Source organism: Neospora caninum, chromosome XII, assembly GCF_000208865.1.
Source record: "Neospora caninum Liverpool complete genome, chromosome XII".
NCBI lineage: Eukaryota > Apicomplexa > Conoidasida > Eucoccidiorida > Sarcocystidae > Neospora > Neospora caninum.
This window is the reverse complement of record NC_018398.1, coordinates 2,562,750-2,583,865: the sequence shown is the minus strand read 5'-3', so window position 1 is coordinate 2,583,865 and position 21,116 is coordinate 2,562,750. Positions and strand designations below refer to the sequence as shown.

Genomic DNA, 21,116 nt, shown 5'->3' with positions numbered 1-21,116 from the left:
CACAAAAGCTCGCGACCACTTGCTAGGGGCGATGTTGTGGAAGGGAGTGTGTGTGTGATGGAGGGGCCCGTAAATGCCTTACACAAAACTCGCAGAAAATGAAGCGCGTGGACCCTTGCATGCATGCTTTTCTTCGTGAGTCCACATCTCGATATATACATTTTCACGTAAATACGAAACACATGTGGCTGCATGCATGACGAGATCTGTTTATACGGGGACGGTACGCGAGACTGCCAGGCAGACGGCTCGCCGCGTGCGCCCAAGTCGCCTCAGCCTCAGAATCTTTGCATTCCTACAAGACCTTTATGAGACAACCGCGCACGAAAGCGGGGCCCGAAATGCGTATATGCACCTGGACGAATAACGGATATATATATCTATATATATATATATATATGTTGCAGTAGTATATGTGTAACATGAGCTTGTAGTTATATAACCTATTATTGCATATATTGCTGCATGCGGATGCAGGTATTTAGTTCTTGTGTATGGGATCTCGATCCAGAGGGGTCTTAATTCTTATGTGTTTCTCCTCTCTTTCAACAGAAAGCAAACGCAAGTCTCCCAATGATTTGTGGCAAAACACGTAGGGGTTCCTGTGTAGAGGCATGCAGCGGTGGACGGCAACTGATAGGTGAAGCCAGTAAAGGAGAGACTGAGAAGCGAGACGGCGCCGGCAGAGAGAAAGGAAAAGAACAGGAGGGATGGTGCATTGTTCGGCGCCACGAAAAGGACAAGTCGGGTTCGCTTTCCTTCGTCCTCCTTTGGTGTGTTTCCTTTCTTTCGTTTTTGGAAACGCTAGACAGTCCAGCGTCTCTCGGTCCTCCCTGCTCTCGCCGATGCGCCTTTTCCTGAGAGGCATCGACTGTTTTTTTGCCGTCCTGCCTGCTTTTTCATTTTCCTCTACTCACGAACCGAGACTTATTCGCGGAAAATGGAATTCCGAAACCCAGAGCCTCTCTGTGGCCATTTGGCGAAAATGGAGGCAACCCGAAACACTGAAAAACCCGGACGCGCCGCTGCTGTTTAGGATCCGGCGCCCACCTTTGAAAGCCCCTAGAACTGCTCCTCTCAGACAAATAGTTTCTATCCTCCAATCTTCCTCACGGTATATATACATATAAATACATATATTTGTTTACTTTTATTGATATATCAGTGGAACCATGTAGCTGCTCACAGGACGATGGAGGGTCACGCGAGTCTTTCCTCTGTGTTATCAAGTGCGGAGTTCTCCCACTCCGACAAAAGGTTCTTAACGGTTCCCTCCTCTCCCGAAAGCCTACGGCGCGTTGCGGTTTACTCAGAAAAAACACAGGTTCTCTTTACATAAACGTACATACAGAGGTATACGCTGAGACAGCTGGTCCGTGTGTATAGACAGCGCGTAAATGGCTAAAGCGCTTCTTCAGTTCTGTGAAAAAGACGCGCGAAAGACGCTCTCTGCAGGATGTCCCCTGTTGTCTTCCTCTTTTCTGCGACTCGGCCGAGTTGCTTTTTGCCAAGAAGGCAGACTTTAACGGCAGAATTTTTTGGGGGGCGGCGAGCTGAGACAAGGCAACCCTCCCACAAGGCCGAAACGCGTGTCGCCAGAAGGAACGCGTTCCCGGTGAATCCGCGTTTCCTCCACGAAAGAATCGGAGTTGAATTTGGCGAAACTCGAAAGGCACAGGCAACACACACGTTTGCGTCTCACGCTTGCCTCGGCGCCTTTCTGCGCCGCATGCGTTTTCCCCGGTTCGACGCAATGTCCAACCCTGGCTTTCTGGCTTGTTCTCAGTGCGACATTTCCCGTCTGGGATTGAACCCCACCGTGGCCGGGATCGATGAGACGCCGCTAGTCTAGACATCCGTGCAAATGCTTACACAAGAGTTTGTCTACTTCCAGAGACTACGACGCGTGCACGCCTGCGAAGGAAACGTGAATACGGCGTAAGCGAGTCTGCCACGTCCTCTCGATCTCTCTCGCTCCAACCAAGTATCCATGAGGCGTTTGGACTGTTCGGTCCCGATCTGCGTCCATGTAAAATGGTACCGAACCGCACATCCATGGGCGACAGAAACGCGAATACACGCGCACGCACTTGTTCCCCAGAGCTAGAGCTGACTGTCTCAAGCCTGAAGCTCGTAGACAGTGACGGACCATTTCGGCAGATTCACGGCCAGGCGTGCTTGCGCGGAAGAGACAAGATTCCGGTCCCGAGAAGACCAACTTCCTTCCCATCCCCCGAACTCAGCGGATTGCGAATTGAAGATTTCCTTGAAGCTTCGATTCGCGCACTCAGTCAGGACTTCGTAGTCGCGATTCTCCCACTGCGACTCCGAGCAGTTCAACACAATTAGCAGTGACCCGCGAACAAAGCCTGTAGACAGAAGAAGGCAAAAAGGACAGAATGCGAAAAGGCGGAAGAGAACGAGAAAAGGCGAAAGAGAACGAGAAAGACTACGAGAAAGTGCGGCACAATTTCGGGAACTCGAACCGGCAGAAACCTTCGACTTTGACGCGCAGAGCCTGAAATCGAGGGACGAGAGAAGGAAAAAGACGGGAAGAAAGTGACCAACTTACCCAAGACGCGGTTTTGATAGTCAAGGTGAGGAAAACGGACAAGAGAATCGTCGTCGGTCAAACTCGGGAAGGAAAGGCGCAGTTTGTTCGCCGCAGCGACCTAAGAAACAACTCACATCGCGCAGGCTTCCGACTTGCCTCTCGCAACAGAGAAATCTGGACGCCAGGTAGCCTGTCTCCCGTGAATTCAAAGAAACCGAAAATTCTGTTCGCCCTTGTCTCGCAGTCGAGCTTCTTGCATACCCCTTATTGATATGCAGATGTATGTACATGTAAAAGATAAATGTGCATATCTGTTTATATAATATCGACAGAGACGCGTGCTGACACAGGTATACACCCGTGTGGATGCACGACAGTCATGGATTAAAGATGTGGCTGGGATCTTTACAGAGATTGCATTTCACCCAATTCTTCCCATGCGCCCTGCCAAACCATCGTGGATATCGACAACGCCCCCATTTTTCACCATGCAGGACGAGTCCACAAACACTCCCAGCTGCGTACATGCATATATATATATATATATATATATATGTCGATACACATGCCTGTATATGGGTAAGTGCGAAAGGAGAGTAAGATCTCGACACACTCCCGCTTTTTAAATGCATAGAACTTGATGAGATCCCTTTGAGAGCACGTTTACCAGTTTCATCATTTCCTGTGCGTGGGAGTCCTGGCCGTCGACAAGGCCCCAATTCATCCTGTGGGATTCAGCGCAATCCCACCAGCCGTCTTGGTGCGTCTCCGTCCCCATGAACATCATCGGAAGGCCTCGACTGACTGCTTGCAAACTGTACCTGGAAAACCGAGCCGAGTCACCCGAAAAACCAGGTTCGTTATGACTGCCGTACACCACCACCCCACTGGGGACTGCTTAAGACAGATAAAAGTGTGGATTTCAATATCCTGCTACTCATTAATGCTACTCCACATCGGTTATGTTCTAGGCGCAACGGAGGTTAACAGAGGTTGATGGACCGACAAGCGGTGAGGAGAGATTGGCGGCCTGAGTCTCACCCTTGTGTGATCGATCCTCCGTCAAGATGGTTTAAGGGAACCAAAAAGTGCAGGCACACGCCCACAGATATACACGATGTACACAAGTATACACAACTATATATATATATATATATATATATACATGCATGTTAATACGTACGAATGCACACGGGTACAACTGTATGCACGTATCCACACATACGTTCACATGCACGAAAAGATATACAACTATGTGCACAAATACACAAATGCATTCACGTGTGTATCTGCATATGCTGATGGGCACATCCCTGTTTCTGCATGATGACATATGGACCTCGAGGAAGACTAGGACCGTCGTTCAGAGAGAGGAAAAGTGTAAAGGAGGCACGCATGCTGGAGAGACCCAGAGAGGAAACGCCGACAGAACAGGGAGACAAGCAAGAAGAGCACGTGCGCTCAAAACGGCAAGGGGGGAAACGAAGTGGGAATCCGGAAACCGCCGATCGCTGCCTGAGAGTGAACTTACCACATGCGGCACTGCGCGCGACTATGCCAATTATTCCTGCCTCCGAACAAATTCACAAAGTATCGCCCCGCCCGACCGTCGGTGTGTCCCTGAAAGAAAAGGGGGGGGAAAAAGACCCATGAGACGAGATGCATGCGCCCGCTGAGCTTCGTCGGCGAGGGCACCCGGCGTGAAATGGAAACAGGTGAAAGATGGTCAACTCGAAATTATTTGCCGGAATCTACCGCCTGCCGATCTACGTCAACTTGTGCTTCGACTCATCCCTGCATGCCCATCGAGAACTACGTATTGCTCTACAGATACACAGACACATACGCTCCACCCTTATATGCTTGTGTACATCTGGAGACACAAACATGGATAAATATAAAAAAGTGAACAAAGACGGATGCTTATAAGCGTATATCTACACAGGGCGTTTGAGCACCGGTCAACTTGGGACGTACGCCTTGTTTGTTTCCTGCCTGGTCATGGCTGCCAAGGACAGAGTTCACGCATTGATGCGATTTGTGGAAGCCTCTGCGCGTTTGCGTGAAACACAATGGAAGTTAAACAGTAAAAGAAACACCCCTTTCCTCACAATGGCTCTCGTTCACGGGACCATGTACGTGCATGCATGTGCATGCCTACACACTCATCCATTTAGGTATAAATATCAGTGGAGCTGATGTGCGGTTCAGTCAGTGGATGAAGTTGCGAGCAAGCGAGGGGTACCCTTCCGGTTTCCGTGCAAATAGCGCTGCGCGCGCTCCAAAAAGCTTAGCAGAAGTATGTTTTGTGGTGGAAAGCGAATGCGTTTCAAATACACTAGATAAAATGAGCGCATGAGACACCCACAGAGGCTGTCCTTCTCCCGTTTGTCTCTTGCCGCTTGCTGCCTTGCACCGTTCTGTTACATGTCGTTCTCTCTGGCCAAACTCTCTCTCAAAAATCTCGTCTCCCTTCTGTATCCGGTAGCGCTGGTCTCTCGCTCACGCACCGGTGGATGTCGATCATTGCGCGGAGCATGTCGACGTGGTGATTTCCGTCTTGGCCACGCGTGACCTGAGAGATGCGAGCCCAGAAAGAAGCGCGCACCGCTAAAGCCGAACATGCGGAAGAAATCCTGGAAATCGCCTCAAGAGCTGATGTGTGTTCTACTCTCGACCAGCCAGAGCGTTACAGGTGACCATAACTGCAGCTAGAGATCGGCAGCGAGAAAAAGAAGGCAGAGTCCAAACACAGGTGTCTGGGCACAGTCGACAAAAGGAGACACAGAAAGGTGCGCCTTACCTTGACTGCGTCGTAATACGTCGAGTGTATCCAGCACGAGTCGAAACCCGCGCCGTTGCAGATTTGCGGATTTTCCGGAGTAACTTCGGCGATCAAAATCTTCGACGGATGCTTGCTGCGAACTGCATGCGTCAGCTCCTACACCACCAGACAGCAGGGAGGCTCCACGCACGATCCGCATGACAGTGCCGATCTTACGTCGCCCATCCATGCCCAAACCTATCTTTCGACATACACTGACATGTACCTATATGTACGCATCTCCAAAGAATATCAGTCTCCACCTACGTGGCTGATCCACCAGCTGACGTATGTAGATGCGGATAGATATGCATGCAGATGCACGCATATGTATGTATTCATACTCACACATATACATGTACGTGTCTATCTGTCTATCTACATATATATATATATATATAGGTGAAGTGAGAGAGGTCAGAAAGAGTGCGTTGGAAAGCAGATCGGGTCTTACCTGGAGGAGGTCCCACGGCATATTGTGGACGGAGTCGAGTCGTAAGCCGTCGGCTCTGGATACAGCGCCCGCATGCACAGAAAATGCACGCACGAATCTCAGGCGGCAACGCGCTGTTTGAAGGCGAGAACACGTGCGTTCACACAGAGCGCCTGACGCGCTTGCCTGGCATGCCTCCGTGTGGAGAGCACGAGGAAAGAAGCGACAAAACGTCCTTCATGTCGGCTGCTCTGTACTGAGAATAAGGTAACGTCTTCTTCCGAGGTTTTATGAAAGATTCGCAAGTCGTGTGTTTCGCAGGTCAACGGTGACTCTAAAACCGCGCAGACGAAGCCTTGGAGGGAAGCAGAGAGAATGGCTTTCCTCGCGTACTGGGTGAGAAACGGTTTCCAAGTGGCGTATAAACTCTGTGAAAACGTTCTGGACCTATCAAAGCTCCGAACGTTCAGTTCCATGAATGCCTCGACACCGTCCGTTGGCCACCTAGGCGGCACAGGTCTTGGGTCCGACGCACTGGACATGACTGGAACCGGAAGAATATTTTGTCTTCCCCGGAAACGATTCGCATCTCCCTTTTCAACAACGCTCTCTCTCCCTCACATTCGTCTCCAGAATGCGCCTCTGCTTCACTTTGAGTTCGTTCTCCTCTCCACCCTCTGAAACAGCTCGCCCCTTTCTCGCTTTTCCTTCCTTTCTTCTTGGGTCCTTTGCGCTGTCCCTGCGCGTCTCTGCGAATTTCACGGGCGTACCCAAATTCTTCGACGAAACAGAAGGCAGCCGCGATGATCATGTCGCGAACTTCGCGTTTGTGGAAACTGAACTTGCGGCCCCAGCCGCTGTCGCCTCCGCCTTCGAAGTAGATCCCGCCCGACGAATCCTTGCCGTATCTGAAAAAATCGAGCAGAGGATCGCACAGCTTCCACTCTGCTTCTTGACCCAGCCTCTGCTCCTGTCATGCCTGTCTCTGGGAAGGGCGCGCGGACCACCGCAAACGAAAAGGGGGGTGGACCTGGTTTTATTTTAAAAGAAAAGGATTTAATTCGTGTACACGCTGCAAACTTTCGATCCTCTGTGTCGTCGCTCTCCTTCGGGGCACGCCTCGCGGTCCCAGAGAGAAAAGACTTCGTTCCTGTTTTGGCCTTTTGGACTCGCAGTCGAGCTTGTTTCGAGAACTCCACGGTGGCGGAGGACGTTGAAGGCTAACGAGCTCAACTCGCCGTTTCGCCTGCGAGGGAGACGCGGCCGGCGAGTTTCTCCGCATTTTGCCTGACAAATTGGTGCCTCCGAGCCGTCGCGCGACGCCGTCAGAGACTACGTACCCGTCCCAGTTCCACAGCGAGTTCAACTTTGAGCTTCCGTGGTTCAGCACGAGATCGAAAATCACCTGAGAATGAAAGACAGAAAACGAGGCATGCAGCGGTACGTGAAAAACAGGAGACAAGGCGCGAAAGGGAACAGAGACACAGAGAGCGAGAAGAGATAGGAGACAGAAAAAGGAAAGAGAACAGGAAACAGGAGAAAACAAGAACAAGGAGAGAACGAGAGAGAATAAAGGAGTTCCGTTGCGGATGAGCGATTGTGCAGCCCAATTCAGAGATTCAAAAAAACCTCAGAACTCCCGCAAAGTGTTTGCAGAGTCGCGCCCGAAAACACACAGGCAACTTGGCGTCTGCGCCCTTCACGCACATTCCGTCGCATTCTGCGCCTCTGTCTCTCCATTCTCGTTCTTCCCTTTCTCTTGCTGTCTCGCTGTCTCTTCGGTGTGGGGTGCACGTACCGCAACACCCTTTTCATGGCATTTGTCGACGAGTCTTCGCAGCTGGTCGGGAGTTCCGTACTTGCCGTGAATCGACAGAAGCAGCCGAGGATTGTAGCCCCACTCCCCGCCGAATTCTTGGACAGGCATGAACTCGATGGCGTTGAAGTTCTGTTCGTTCACAAGATTCCCAGGAGAAAGAGTAAAGACAACCAAGACATGCGAAACGGGGGCTACACGGAAGCTGCGCGGGGTATTGGCAGCGACGGGAGGAAGGTGAGTAAGTCTTTTGGAGTCTCGAACAGGGACTTGGGTCTCGAAGGAACGCATGTCTGTCATGTTTTGGAGTACACCGGTCATTGCAACGAAAAAAAAAAGCGAAGAACTGAAAACGCCATCGCATGCAAGTGAACAGAAAAAGAAAAATCAAGAGGCTGGGCAAACCGGCTTCAGATCAGCAGAGAAGAGCGCCACACCCGAATTCTCCGGTCGTTGCTGGTGTCTCTGCATATCCTCTCCCCGTTAACAACACCTACCAGCGACTGAATATAATCCAATTTGTCCATCAAGGTCTCAAATACCCTGGAAGAAACACAGAGGCGAACCCCCTAAAATTCAAATGAAAGGATTATATTATCGGGGCAAGAGACATACGCATATGCATGGTATATATATATATATATAGGTGTATATATATATATATATATATAGGTATATATATATATATAGGTATATATATATATATAGGTATGCATGTGGAACCCGGCATCTCCTACAACTGTATCGAGACAAAATGTCCGTAATACGCGCGAATCTTCATACATCTATCCACGTCAATGCAGGCATATGCAGAGGTATATGTAAATACTTTGTTCCTACGTGCGGCCTGCGACTGCAGGACTAAAGGTTCCTGGGTGTAGCTCGTAGATGATGAGTTTGTTCCATGTAGGGGCGTTGTAGGTTTGGAGGTGCGTCCAGGGAAATCGCGAGGCGTCTGTTACGTAGCATGTGTTGCTGAAAAAGTCCGTTTGGCGAGCGTAAGGATCCCCTGTGGAAAGAGCACACAGACCCGCGGAAAACTCGAGGAAAAATGACCCATCTGCAACCCTCTGTCGAGAGAGCTGGGAAAAAGGCGTTGTTGGCGCGCCTTTTGAACCGCCATTTGGAAGAACATGGACAGTGCTACTGGAAGTACAAATGTACAGTTTCACCACAGTAGCGATGAAACTGTGTAGCAGAGATTCTCTCTGGGACGTTCCTCACTGGAACAGATGGAGAAAGCCGCCTTTCACTTGGACTCGAAATTCTACGGTACCTCCGGCGACACCGCAGCTGGCCTTCAGGGTCCATCCGCTGGCCGTCAGCCCATGCCGTCTGCTTCCCTTTACACTATTCGCCCTCACACTGGTGCGGTGTTTTCACGCCGCCTCGGCCTCTCTTAAAGCTCCGAAAAAAGAAAGAACTGCAGATGCAGACCTATGCTGTTACACTTATAGGCACATATATATATATATATATATATATATATATATATGTTCGTATGGTCATGGTACGCGTGTGTGCCCAGCTGTAAATACACCCTAGGCCCCTACCGAATTCAGAGCAAAGACTGTGAGGGAAACGAGCGCCGAACCCAATGGTGCGGTAGATGTGCAACTGCGTCAGGCCCTGAGAACGCGATCTCCCAGATAGAGAGTTCTAAATACAGATAGATATAGTCAGTAATAGATAGATATAGATTTACACAGATAGCTATATATACATAGGTGTAGGTAGAAATTGATACGTATATATATATATATATATATATGGAGATATGTGAGGATACGCATAGATATACATAGGTATAAATATAGATAGAGTGATATGTGTAGATATGTATGGGTAGGTAGAGATAGATACAGATGTGTATAGATGAATACAAGTCGATACAGATAGGTGTAGATGCATATAGGTAGGTGTAGATATACATAAGTTAGAAGGGAGCATGTGTTTGGTCGTGGATGCGTGGCTTACTCCTGTGAAGTTCGTGGCCTTCCTGGGCGAAGCAGTCATTCCAATTGGAGTGGATGACGAACTCATAAGGCGTCCCCAAAGGCACGCCGCGGAGGACAGTGCCCCAGAAGGCCTTGCCCTCGTTCTGCATTTCGAAGCGACGGGGACTGTCTCCTTTCTTCGGAAGATTCAGCTGCACCTGCGACAAGAAAGGAGACACGGAGGTGGAGACGCGGAGGTGGAGACACGGAGGTGGAGACACGGAGGTGGAGACACGGAGGTGGAGACGCGGCGAGAGACGAATCGAACCCTCGGGAAAGAGCGACAGCGAAGGAAAAGGAAGACGACAGGAGGCAGGCGGGGGAGAGAAGAGGAACGACAACAAAGGAGGGCCAGGAAGGAGAAAAAGGAGGCAGAAAGACGATGGAGACACGAGGATAAACGAGGAGGGAGAACGAGGGAGCAACGAAACGACACACGACGCGATAGATGAAGGGTGAGGGGAACCGAGAAAGCAAGGTCGCTGCTGTGCGTTTTGGTAAAGAAATCGACGGCAGGCATCCCCTCCATCGCCTGTTCATCGAAATTCCGGGAAGGAGAGACTGTGAACACTCTGGACCCCAGAGTCCCTGAAACACATTTCTTTCCCGTCTGATTTCTCCTCTCGCTCACCCAGCACTGCGCCACATGCGGACCCCAGAGTCGAAAGAGACAGAGTTCCTCGTCGCTGTCTCCCAGAACGACCGCTCCCATTTTCCCTCCGTGTTCTCGGAGGAGTTGCGCCGTCTCCGCCTCTTCCAACTCTCGGGTGTCTCTAGCCTCCAAACTGTCCTCAGACGCCCTCGTGGACCTGGATTCCGCTGCACTCTGCTCGCCCCTGTCCCTTCCGCCGTTCTTCGCGGCGCTCTCTCCCTCGACCTCTTCGTCTCGCGCCTCCCCATCTTGGCCCATACACCCCCGCGGAGGCGGGAAAGCAGAAGACGACGCGTTCGTCCCCGCCCTGGCGACGGCTGTGTCGTGGATGGCTGTCTCCACCTCACCCTCTCCTGGTGGCGAAAAACACGGCGACCCTGGGGCTCCACACGGTCGCGGCGGCGGCCCGGCAGCCCCGTCCGCCTCCTTGCCCCCCAGCAGGGCGGCGAAGAACCCAGACAGGCCTTGCGACTGAGAAGCGGTGTTGGGCATTTCGCGAGAGCCGCACCCAGATGAAGCCCCATCTGCAAGTGCGTCTTCTCGCTTTTCCTTCTGTGGCCAGTGCCTCTCCCGAGACGAGCTCGCGGGGAACGCGCGCAATCCCGCCTCCCCACTCTTGACCTCCGACTCGCTCGCTGCGCCGCTCTCGCCTTCACCGGACCCTACAGACGGCCCCTCGCTCTCTCCTGCGAGATGCCGCCCTCCTGTGGGGTCAAAGCCGGCGACTCCTTCGCTTCTCTTTTCTTTTTCCGCCCTCGTTTCTTCCTCAGCCGCTCCGCCTCCTGGGGAGCTTTCTGCTGCGGTCGCAGGGTCGTGACTGGTCCCGACAGGAGCGGAGACAGGCAGCCGTGAGAGGGGCGAGAAAGGAGGGCGAGGCGAAGAGAACTGTTCGCTGTCGCCACCATCGGGGGAGAAGTCGCCGGAGTCGCCACAGCACCTCGGCGCGGCGTCGGTCATGCCATGGAGTTTCGCCGACGCCCGGAGATTTCCCACGCTCATCTTTTCGCTGTCCTCGCAGATGCGTGTCTCGTCGGCCGTCGATACAAAGCAGGCTTTGGTTTGCGCAGCTGCCTGGCTCGGCTTATCTTCGGATGCAAGTGCCGCGGGGCCGTCGGGAGGACTCACGCGCGGGTCTCTGGAGAACAGAAGACAGGGTGCGTGTGTGGGGGTTGTGTGCATTCTCGGCAATCGAATGAGAAGGCCGGTTCCGGAGACAGTTCTCCGAGGGCGGCGCTTTTAATGCCGAGACACGCGAAGAAGGCGAGCGGACCTTCGGGGGCAAAAAGCGGCCGGCTACTTTGCTCTCTGCTGCGGATGTGCCAGGACACGAGGGCTCTTCGAAGGAGAGAAACTCCCCACAGAACCTGCGCACGCTTCGAGTTGCCGGGTTTCCTGAACTTCTCGCGAACGACGCAGCTGGCAACGCAGAAAGGGTGATCGAGGGAGAAACGCCTCCCATTTGCTGAGACCAGGATCCAGGGAAACTCCCTTAGCGACACAGTCCCGAGAGAAGAGGAAAGCGCGAGGTAGCAACACACGGGGACGTGAAGAGACAGAGAGAAGACGAACGCGGGGAAGAGCGAGACAGAGAGGATCCCTGAGAGAGCAGAGTGCAGGATGAGGCGCGAGGCGAGGAGAAAACGGGAAAAAGAATGGACAGGGAAACGAGGGAGGTTGGCGGTGAAAGGGGAGAAACAGACTGAAGGTGACGAGAGAAAGGTACACAAGGCATAACAACTGACGAGTGGGAAGAACAAACAACTCAAGGGGAACTGGGAAAGGTGTCGATGGGAGGAGGAGCAAAACGTGGCAGGGCGACGGCTCCTCCCATTCAAATGCCGCCCAAACCAACCACGAACGCCGCAGGAATTCAAATATCTACACGTACACATACACAGTGCAAGTGTATGTGGATATATCCCTACACGCAAATATATAGAGATATTTGTATACTGATTTCGGTATGCATGTATATTGGCGTCTGTAGGTCTCTATGTACGTGGATCTGTTGCTGCCTTGGAATATAAAAAAAGCAGCTGAGGAGTGCGTTTACGCAGAGAAGGCACGGTAGCGCTGGCGTCGAAAGGTGTGAAGACGCGCGAGGAGGATGTTCCGGTTTGTCTCCTCCCCAGGCGCGAGCAGACAGCAAAGTGACATTGCCGCTCCAGAAGTTGGGGAGTTTTTCGCGACGGGAAGGAGTGAGATGGGCGGGCAGATATGACGGCTCACCTCCGGCGACCTGTGCGCTTCACGTGAGAGCGAGACCGCCGGCAGAAAGGCGAGTTAAAATGCACGGAATCTGCATGAACCGAAGGTTAGACACAAAAACGTTCAGAGTGTCGCAATGTAGGCAAAGTGCATATACCCCGATACACACTGACACCGTACTCTCTTTTCTTTTTGGTCTGTTTTTGGGTGAACGCCGACTTTAGACGCCGCGTCGAGTGGGATAGCGGCGCGCTTGTCTCGTTGCCTTGTCGGCATGGGTGCGTTTTTCACTACAAAGAGGGGAAAAGTGGGGATCTCAGAGGACCAGGCAACACATGACATGCGAAGGGAAACGCAAAGTGGAAAACACATATGCAATTCTGTGTTTGGCGGCGCAGGGATTCGGCAAAACACATACGACGTCTTGTCGATTTGCGGCGGTGACCAGCCGCATCTCAAACCCGTGTGCGCGAAGCCGCGCAGCAGAGAACGGCTCTAAAAATAATTAGGGAAGATCTCCCCCATTCAAACCAAAACAGCTTTCGTCTCTCAGCGAAGAACAGAAAAGGAGACACGTACCCACGCAAAAACACAAAAGAACACTTGGTTTAAAATATATAATACGTGTAGCTTGAGGTAAGCACGTGCCCGTGCACCCGTGTTGCAAAGGTGCACATGCACGTATGTGCAAAATCATGTGGGTTCTTTTCCACAAGCATGCATCCAAATACACATCTCCACGTATATTTGTGGGCACAGCCAGTTGCTCGGCCTCTGTAAAAAGAGTTTGGCAGCTGGAGGAATCTTTTAAACCACTACGGATGTACAGGAGCACGTTGGGATGGGTCCAGGAAGGCGTGCTGAGCATAGGACTCGACGCCAAAAACGGACGGAAAGTCGCTTTACCTCTTTTTTCCAGCTTCCAAGTTGAATCCCGACTAGCCGCTCCACACTTTTCCGTTTGCTGTCCCTCCACCGCGTTTCTCTCGAAACAAACGCGTTTGTCTTTACACGCATGGAGAAAGAGGCGTCTACCAGGAGGTCCACAGCTTTCCTGTTGACGTCATTTCCTCCTCGTCCGCGTCCATCGACTGGGAGAAATAGAGTGGTTCAAACCGCAACGGTGGTCTTGCCTTTGAAGGACCGTCTGCGTCCAATACATAAATCTAGAGAGTCGAGAAACCTCGACGCAGAACGAGGAAAAACAATCATGGCCGTGGCCATTCCACTCGATGTTTGGCTGTCAGGATCTGCAGGCATGCCGTAAACAGCAAAACTGCACACATAGAGAGACCAGCAGTCTACATTGCGTTTTCTGTGCTTGAACGGATGCAACCGACTTGAGCGGAAGCCAGTCCAGTTCGCAAACAACTTGTGCAGAGTCTTTTTCTTCACCGTGGACTTTCCCGCAAGCAGCGGGGGTATCTGCTCTAGTGTGTGAACTCGTGTCAACTGGAACTTGGAGATACGCAGAGCCTTCTACCGCTACAGAGCAGCGAAGCACCCGCACACTTCACGCTGGGCCTGAAAATCAGAAGCACCGATAGAGCGATGCGAAAGAGTAGATTGAAGAAAAGGGATAGGTGGCAGCGTCAGTAGTCCAGGGGTAGGATGCAACCCTCCCAAGGTTGCGACCCGGGTTCGAGTCCCGGCTGACGCACGCACTTTCAAGGAAATTCTGCTCGGATTGCACCGGTTGTTCTCGGCAACTCATGCAACCTGTACTTCTTTTGCTGACATACTCGAGGGGAAACCGAGCCAGGATGTATCGCAACTTGCGGTGCCGCACACGGGGGGGGCATTCTCACCCCATCGGCTCGTCGATGTCAAAAAAGCGTACCGGCTGCAGATGCAGCTCTGTGGACTTCCAGGCTATTTCTCCATCCGTGACGTGCTGTCTGTCTTCCTGTCCCTTACGCATGCGTTTACGCGTTATTTTGAGCACGCAGCAAGTGAAAAAGCACATGCGGATTCACGGTTTATTGCCGGATCGGTATCGAGCGCGCGACCGTCCAACTGTCAGCGGAACGTTCAGCCGCAGAGAGGCGCCCCGCCCCGGAAGAGTTCCTGACGCCGGGTGTACGAACAAAAACGCTCGGACTATTCCTTGCGGACGCGTATAACTTTGTTTCCAACTGTCAGTCACACAAAGCATTTAGACCTCGCTGTCGCGCGTAGTTCGCTAAGCGTAGCAGAACCGTCTCAGGAAGGCCGGAGCAGCGGTAACAGAAAGAGAGGCGGCCTCGTCAGAGAAAAACCAAACTGAGCAACAGGCTGGATTAGCCAAGCTCGCAGCTCCAGTGACAAAAGGCGGCAGTCCGCATCTCTCGTGCCGCTGTCTTTTCGCGTGAAGACGTGTCCGAGCTGGTAAACATATTCCTGTACATCATAAATCCTAGGAGTCGACACGTGCGCATGCACCTATCAATACATCCATATAGGTACGCAGCTCCGCACTTGCAAAGACATATGTACGTCTATATGCATATAGTTTATGGGTATGTATATATACATATATATTTATATATATGTATATATACATGAATAAAGGGGGTTCCCACAATTAGATGTGCAGGAAAGCATATATATATATATATATACATATATGCATATATGCTTGATTCTCCATTGACAGATGTTTCAATTAGCACGGCGAGATGTTTAAAAGAGGTGTTCCTTTTGAAAGAATATATCGGCTGCGACGTCTCCAGCTTGTCCTGAGGGCCACGCCCCGCCGTCTACGTGGCGCTCGTCTGTTACGGTTTCCTCTCCTGCCGTCTCGGCGCCTTCCTCTCGGTGCCTGTTCCGGTTCTCTGCCTGCGCCACCGAGGCGGTCGCTCGCTCCCGCGCTCCGCCCTCTGCATGCAGTTTGCCGAGACTGGCAGCGGTCGAGCGGAGGGACCAAGACGGCATGAGCGTGTTGATGTTAACGTCTTCAGGGAGGTAAGGCGCCAAGCCCTGCGGCGTGGTTCCCAGGATATGCTTGTTTGTCGCCGTGGTGAGGATTGCATGCGTTCCTAGAGACGAGGCAGTGCGACTAGTAGAGCCGCGCGAAGAGCCTCCGACAAACGACGACCCAGACAGACCTGAAGAGGTCGGCACTCCGCTGGTGGACGAACTGTCGACGGGGCGAAGAACGAAAGGCTCTCCAAGCAACGGCGAGGTATTCTGCATGCTTCCCGTCGGTGTAGCGCGATGGAGAATCAGCTCAGCCGCTGTCGACTGTCCACACGCCAAACTGTTGCTCAGACTGCAGAGCCGGGCACTATCCTACAGACCAGGACAACCGAAGAAGACCCGAGGGCAAAGCTGCATGCGCACTGCAGACTGAGAGGGGCCGAAACACAGAGAGTGAAGGCGAGGAACAGCGTGTGCAGAGACGCAGCGGAGAAGAGCAAAAGCTGTACGCCCGCAGAAAGAGACACTCCGGTTTGTGGAGCGACACGATCGGCGAGGCCTTAACAGCGGCACAAAAAAGGGGGGAAAGCACTCGTGCGCTCGTGGGTATCCGCCTCGTACAAAATGACCGGTCGAATCAAAGGTTAGGAAGACACAGTCAACAGCGGAGAACTGAACGGAGACGACAGGGACAAGGGGCGAGAGAGGAATGAGCGAGAGAGGAAGGAGCGGGAGAGGAAGGAGCGAGAGAGGAAGGAGCGGGAGAGGAAGGAGCGAGAGAGAAAGGAGCGATAGGGGAAGGAGCGAGACAGGAAGGAGCGAGGGAAAGCGAATGATAAACCTCAGCCCGCACGACCTACCAAAACGACGCTCGGCTGGACGACATATCTCTGCGTGTATTCTTGCACCGCTGCATTTGCGTCTTCTTCTTCAATGCACATCGACGAGGGAGGACCGGCCGGGCGTCGCGCAGGTCGCGGTTTTTCGTCGCCTTGCGCCGGAAGCGCTCCCGCTATGCTTTCGTCGCTCTCGGGTTTCTCCACAGAGGCCAGAGCGCCGACTCGTGCCGTGTGGCGGTAGTCCACAATCTCTGCTGCGTCGGCTAAGAGCGAAAGAGTCTCTCCTGATGGGGAAAGGACACACACGGAGTCGTAGCTGTGGAGAAAATCTCCGAGAGGCGAGAAAGAAGGGAGATCCAAGGAAACGCCTGGGGCTGGCGCGGCAACCGTCTCTGGTGTCGCCCTCCTGAACGGTATCTTCTCCCGAGAAAGACGAAAATTTTCCGAAGCAAAAAGGGAAACAGTGGGAAGAAATGATGGAGTGCTGCTCCGGGACACACGTCCCCAATGTGCGCGGCACTTGCTGAGAGACAGTCAATCCTGAGAACACAGAAAAGAGCGGGGATGCGTGACAGCCTCACTTTGAAGAAGGTCGATGAGAAGATGGACCACCCGATCGTCGCGTTTTTCGATGCCCGCCTCCGCAAGAAGTCGTTGGACGGTTTCGGCCATCGAGGGGAGAACCACGACGCCGTTTCCCTCTCCTTTCCCTTTAAACCCCTCTTTCTCTGCTTTGCCTTCTTCTCCATCCTTTCCTCCTTCTGAGGAGTGCAGACGCCCTCGCGGCCTCATCGCAGCCCCGTTGCGCTCTTCCCTCATGGTTCTCGTTCGCTGACACGGCAGGATGCTTCTTTCCAGAGACTTCCGCTGGAGCTTTCAGCCGACTCTCTCGGAGTCTCTGGAGGGGAACCTGTTCAAGAGGCGAACCCCCGGCGAGATGGAGAAAGCAGAAAAGAACGAACCCGCGGCGCGAAGGCCTGCAGAGTGCAAAAAGTGCCGAGAAGAGGAGGAAGAACGCGAACCGGATCAGGAAGACGGGCAAGGAAAAGAGGAAGGTAGAGCGTCAACAACAGGAGAGCGCAGATCGGATCATGTTTGAGTGCGTTGTCTCGGGGAACAGGGAAGAGATTGTCTTCCTTCGCAAAGAAGAGGAAGCGAGAGGCATGAGAAAAAAGTAGAGAGGGAAGAGAAGAAGAGAAAGCAACCAATTGAGCTCAGCGGGTTCAAGTCGCGTTCAAGTCGCGTTTCGAGATAAACAGACGGAACGCCGAGAGAGGAAACAGAAAGGAGGCTGGGAGTCACGCGCAAGAAGAAGAACGGACAGACTGGAAAAAGAGAAGACCATCCCCTGACTACCTCGGAAGGAAAGGGTGTTTGGGGCCATCCCCTATGCGGGTGTAGGCGCATCAGGGCCGAGGCGACGGCAGCCACGTTCGTGTCACGGGCATAGAAATGGGGAGAAAGTAGTCCTGGAGACGGAAGGGAAGACTGCAGAGAGAACTAGAAGTCGCGGAAAACGAGTCGTATGGGAGTCCCTCGCTTTGGAAGAGCAATTGCACTGAAGGTCAGCGAGAGTAGAAAGGCGACTCCAGAACAGTAGTGCGCATGCGTTCAAAACCTGTTCGCAGACGAGGGAAACGGCTGGTCATACCTTAGAGATGCATGTGGAAGTGTTCTTCGAGCTGATCTTACATGCTTTACTGTAAACAGAAGTAACAGGAAGCAAATTCACAGGTAAGGAGACGGTCAAACACTGGCATGGAGGAAACCGGAAAGTATCCGCCTCCGACATGCGCAGTGTGCCTGCAGCGAAAGAGGATGCTGTCGAACAAAGACCGTCTCCATTTTTCAACGATGGACGGTTTGACCAGAGAAACTCCTCGAGGCGAATCGGAAAACAGGGGAACTGAAGTGGACACGATTTGTGTCGTAAGAGAAGGACTCAAGACAAGGTTCTCACTGGCGCATGCAAACCATCGAGCAGGCCGGCAGGGCGTCGTCTCTCAGGGCACAGGAGACATTGCATACTTAGTCGGGCTATGTACATATATATATATATATATATATATGTCGTGTATGAAGTGTGAACAAAATTAGCGATGCAATATGCCTCTGTGTGAGCATATGTGGCTGAATAGCCTCTTCTCTTGATACGACACCTGACTCCGTGTGTTAGAACTTCACAGTCGCCTTTCGAGGCGACCGGCCGTAGCCTGTATTTCAGTTTCACTTTAGGCCCGAGTTTGTTGTATTCCGTGTTTCCTTACCTGAGCAAAATCTAGTTGTCTTTGGGAAGTCGTTCCTTTGGAACATCGCCGCTGCAAGTTTGATCAACTCCGATTTCTACATTTCCAGAGAGGCCACACTTGCTTGCGGTATTCCTTTTTGCTGTTTCCAGCGTCTGAATCGTTTTCTAACACAGTGTGCCCTGAATCGTGAGCGAGCGTGAACCATCGGGAGACAGACAAGCTGCTTTTTCCCTAGTCTATTGCCTAGCAAGATTCCAAGCGATGATTTTATTTTGGATTCACACCTAGCCCTTTAGGGAGGAGCAGCCATCGTAACATCCGACATTCAGGAAGGCTGCTAAAATGAGTTTTATACTGCTCCCTGGATGCTGAGTAGTTCAATGCGATAGTCATACCGACAGTCATACCCCGGGGAATGTGGATTTGCACCGAGCACGAGTGCTCCGCTGTAGATAATGCCCCGCTTTACTCTTGGCCCGTGTGTATAGTGTCCAAATGCCACTGCGCAGTTCCACTGGATGGCCAGGCTGCCGTCCGACCGATGCAAAAAACGCATCCTTTCTCGTTGAGCCGCATACTGCTTTCTGCACCATGGGCACTTACACCCGAAGAAGGCTTCACTTGTTCCCCAGAGGCGTCGTCTTCCGGCAGAACAAAGGCACCCTTGTAGCGTACTAGCGTTTGTGAAATTGTCAACATGTTGTTTCCCTTTCTTAAATAGATGCAGCCAGCGCTGCACACTTTACATGCATTTTGCTGGAAAAAACCGAGAGACGCGTCGACGCTGACGCACACTCCGCTGGTAAGCTTCATAAAGCACCCAACAGTACACCAGAGCCGAGCGTTGCATTTGCACTATCAGGACTCCAAAAATCGGGATGAAACCAGCGTTCATGAGTCGCTCACCGTGCAGTGTTGCGGCTGTGTGCGTCCACGCCGCTTAATGGCGCCATGCAAACTCTGCAGCACAGGCGGATCAGTTCTGCCTGTGTGGTCCGTCTTGGCCGTATTAGGGTCACCAGCTCTCCTACACTTCAGCGCAGTCTCTCGGCGGAATCGTGAGCTTACATCATGAGCGCGTGCATTGGTCGCGGCGGTCCTTGGCTAGTAACACAGAAACTGAGTGATGCGCGACGGTGGCAGTCTCGGGTCTCCAGGTGTCATTGCTAGGTGCCGGTAAATGTCGACACCGCTCCAATTTGCAGCAGATTCACCCTGCGACTACGGACGTCCTGTGTAAACCAAAACGCCCAGCGGCTAATCTCGCCGAACACAGCTCCGGGCTTCCAATCACGCCGACGAGCCTTCCCACTCCCTGCATCTAAGACGAATGGCAGCGACGCCTGAAGTTCTGCTACAGTTGTCATGCGGCCTTCTCGTGACATATGATGACTCGACCTGCGATTTTTTGCTGCCATTCGTATCCCAAGACGTCGAGGTTGCAACCTCCATCCAGCGCGCCACACGCAAGCGTGTGAAGCTAGACGAGCGACCAGTTGCGCGACCGTCCGTGGAATGTTTCTCACGCAGTTAATTCGACGCATGATCTACATTTCTCCGCTTGCACATGCTGACATAGGTCATTTTTTCTTCCTTTGTGTTGCTCATTGATTGGTCTTCACACGCCGCCTTTTCTACCCTGCCGGATCCAGCAAGCTATCAGCCCGCGGATGCCGGGCGGCATCTTTTACAAATACGCAGTGTTGGGGCATCACGTTCTGGATCGTAACTCAATTGAATCAGTCTTCCTGTCACTTTGTTCTATCTCGATTTTCAGCCTGATAGCGGTTGCTAAACACTAATGTCGGTTTGTCGTGTACCGGTACTTATGTGTACCTTGGAACGTGAAGAGACGGAGAGTTACCGCGAATGGAATACTTGGATGAACATCCCGTGGTTCTCTCCGGCGCTTTTCAATCTCCCGAGGACTGGTCTTTGCCACGAATAGGAGTTCGAAATGGACTACAGCCTCTGTGGAAAGAAAGAGCTTCTTCCTCCGTTGTTGGGCTGTCACCCGTTCCACATATTTATTCGTTCCATGCGATGGCAGCAAGTGGAAGCGAGAAGTAGCAAGAACCGAAGCAGGAATTGTGATCAATCTGTGCGAGGACCTACGTGAAGAGCGTCTTCTGGGAAGGACAGAACTAGGGGCTGGTCATAGTCTGAAAAAGTGTACCACAGAACGGAGGGGGAGAGACGCGGAACGAAAACACGTAAAGAGTGCGCTTTTTCTGCCTCGCGTGAGGAGCACAGAGAAGAAAACCGTGCAAATCGAAGTGGTTAATCCGAGCGGGTCTTACGTGTCCGCATCTTCTCTGCCTCTTTTCGAGTAAAAGCCCGACGACAAAGAGGAAACATGTCCCAGTAGCGGTGGCACAGGACGGAAAGATGGTGAGAGAAGCCAGGTGTTGTTGAAACCATCGGGTGAGAGGTGTAGATGCAGAGGAGCAGAACTGGTTATGTAGGAAGAAAACGATTCGTACATGCGCCGAACTCTCAGGGGTCCACGGAGAGGAAAGGAAACAGGAGAGCACGTAGCGACGGAAGCACCAAAGAATACGAAGAGCCCAGCCTCGAGACAAGAAGAGAGGTTGATTAGGATCAAAGCAACGTGGCTTACAGGACTACAGAAAGGAAGACAGTATC

The 21,116-nt window shown here is 52.4% G+C and overlaps 2 protein-coding genes and 1 non-coding gene across 3 annotated transcripts; 1 reads left to right on the top strand and 2 right to left on the bottom strand.

Annotated features, from left to right (window-relative positions):
• Positions 1-2,118: 2,118 nt before the first annotated feature.
• Positions 2,119-11,455, bottom strand: NCLIV_063470 (putative 1,4-alpha-glucan branching enzyme; the record flags this gene model as incomplete). Its single annotated transcript, XM_003885898.1, has 15 exons — positions 2,119-2,369; positions 2,573-2,672; positions 3,222-3,375; positions 4,086-4,174; positions 4,532-4,559; positions 5,065-5,129; positions 5,358-5,495; positions 5,833-5,887; positions 6,582-6,719; positions 7,152-7,216; positions 7,610-7,759; positions 8,125-8,170; positions 8,468-8,636; positions 9,605-9,782; positions 10,256-11,455. The coding sequence occupies 15 exons, from the start codon at positions 11,453-11,455 to the stop codon at positions 2,119-2,121; spliced, it is 2,826 nt and encodes a 941-aa protein (XP_003885947.1).
• A 2,618-nt stretch (positions 11,456-14,073) lies between these two features.
• NCLIV_t140008 lies at positions 14,074-14,144 on the top strand. Its single transcript has one exon. It is a non-coding gene; the product is annotated as a tRNA-Gly (tRNA).
• A 1,001-nt stretch (positions 14,145-15,145) lies between these two features.
• On the bottom strand, positions 15,146-17,040 carry NCLIV_063460 (conserved hypothetical protein; the record flags this gene model as incomplete). Its single annotated transcript, XM_003885897.1, has 3 exons — positions 15,146-15,754; positions 16,243-16,505; positions 16,803-17,040. The coding sequence occupies 3 exons, from the start codon at positions 17,038-17,040 to the stop codon at positions 15,146-15,148; spliced, it is 1,110 nt and encodes a 369-aa protein (XP_003885946.1).
• Between the last annotated feature and the right edge of the window lie 4,076 nt (positions 17,041-21,116).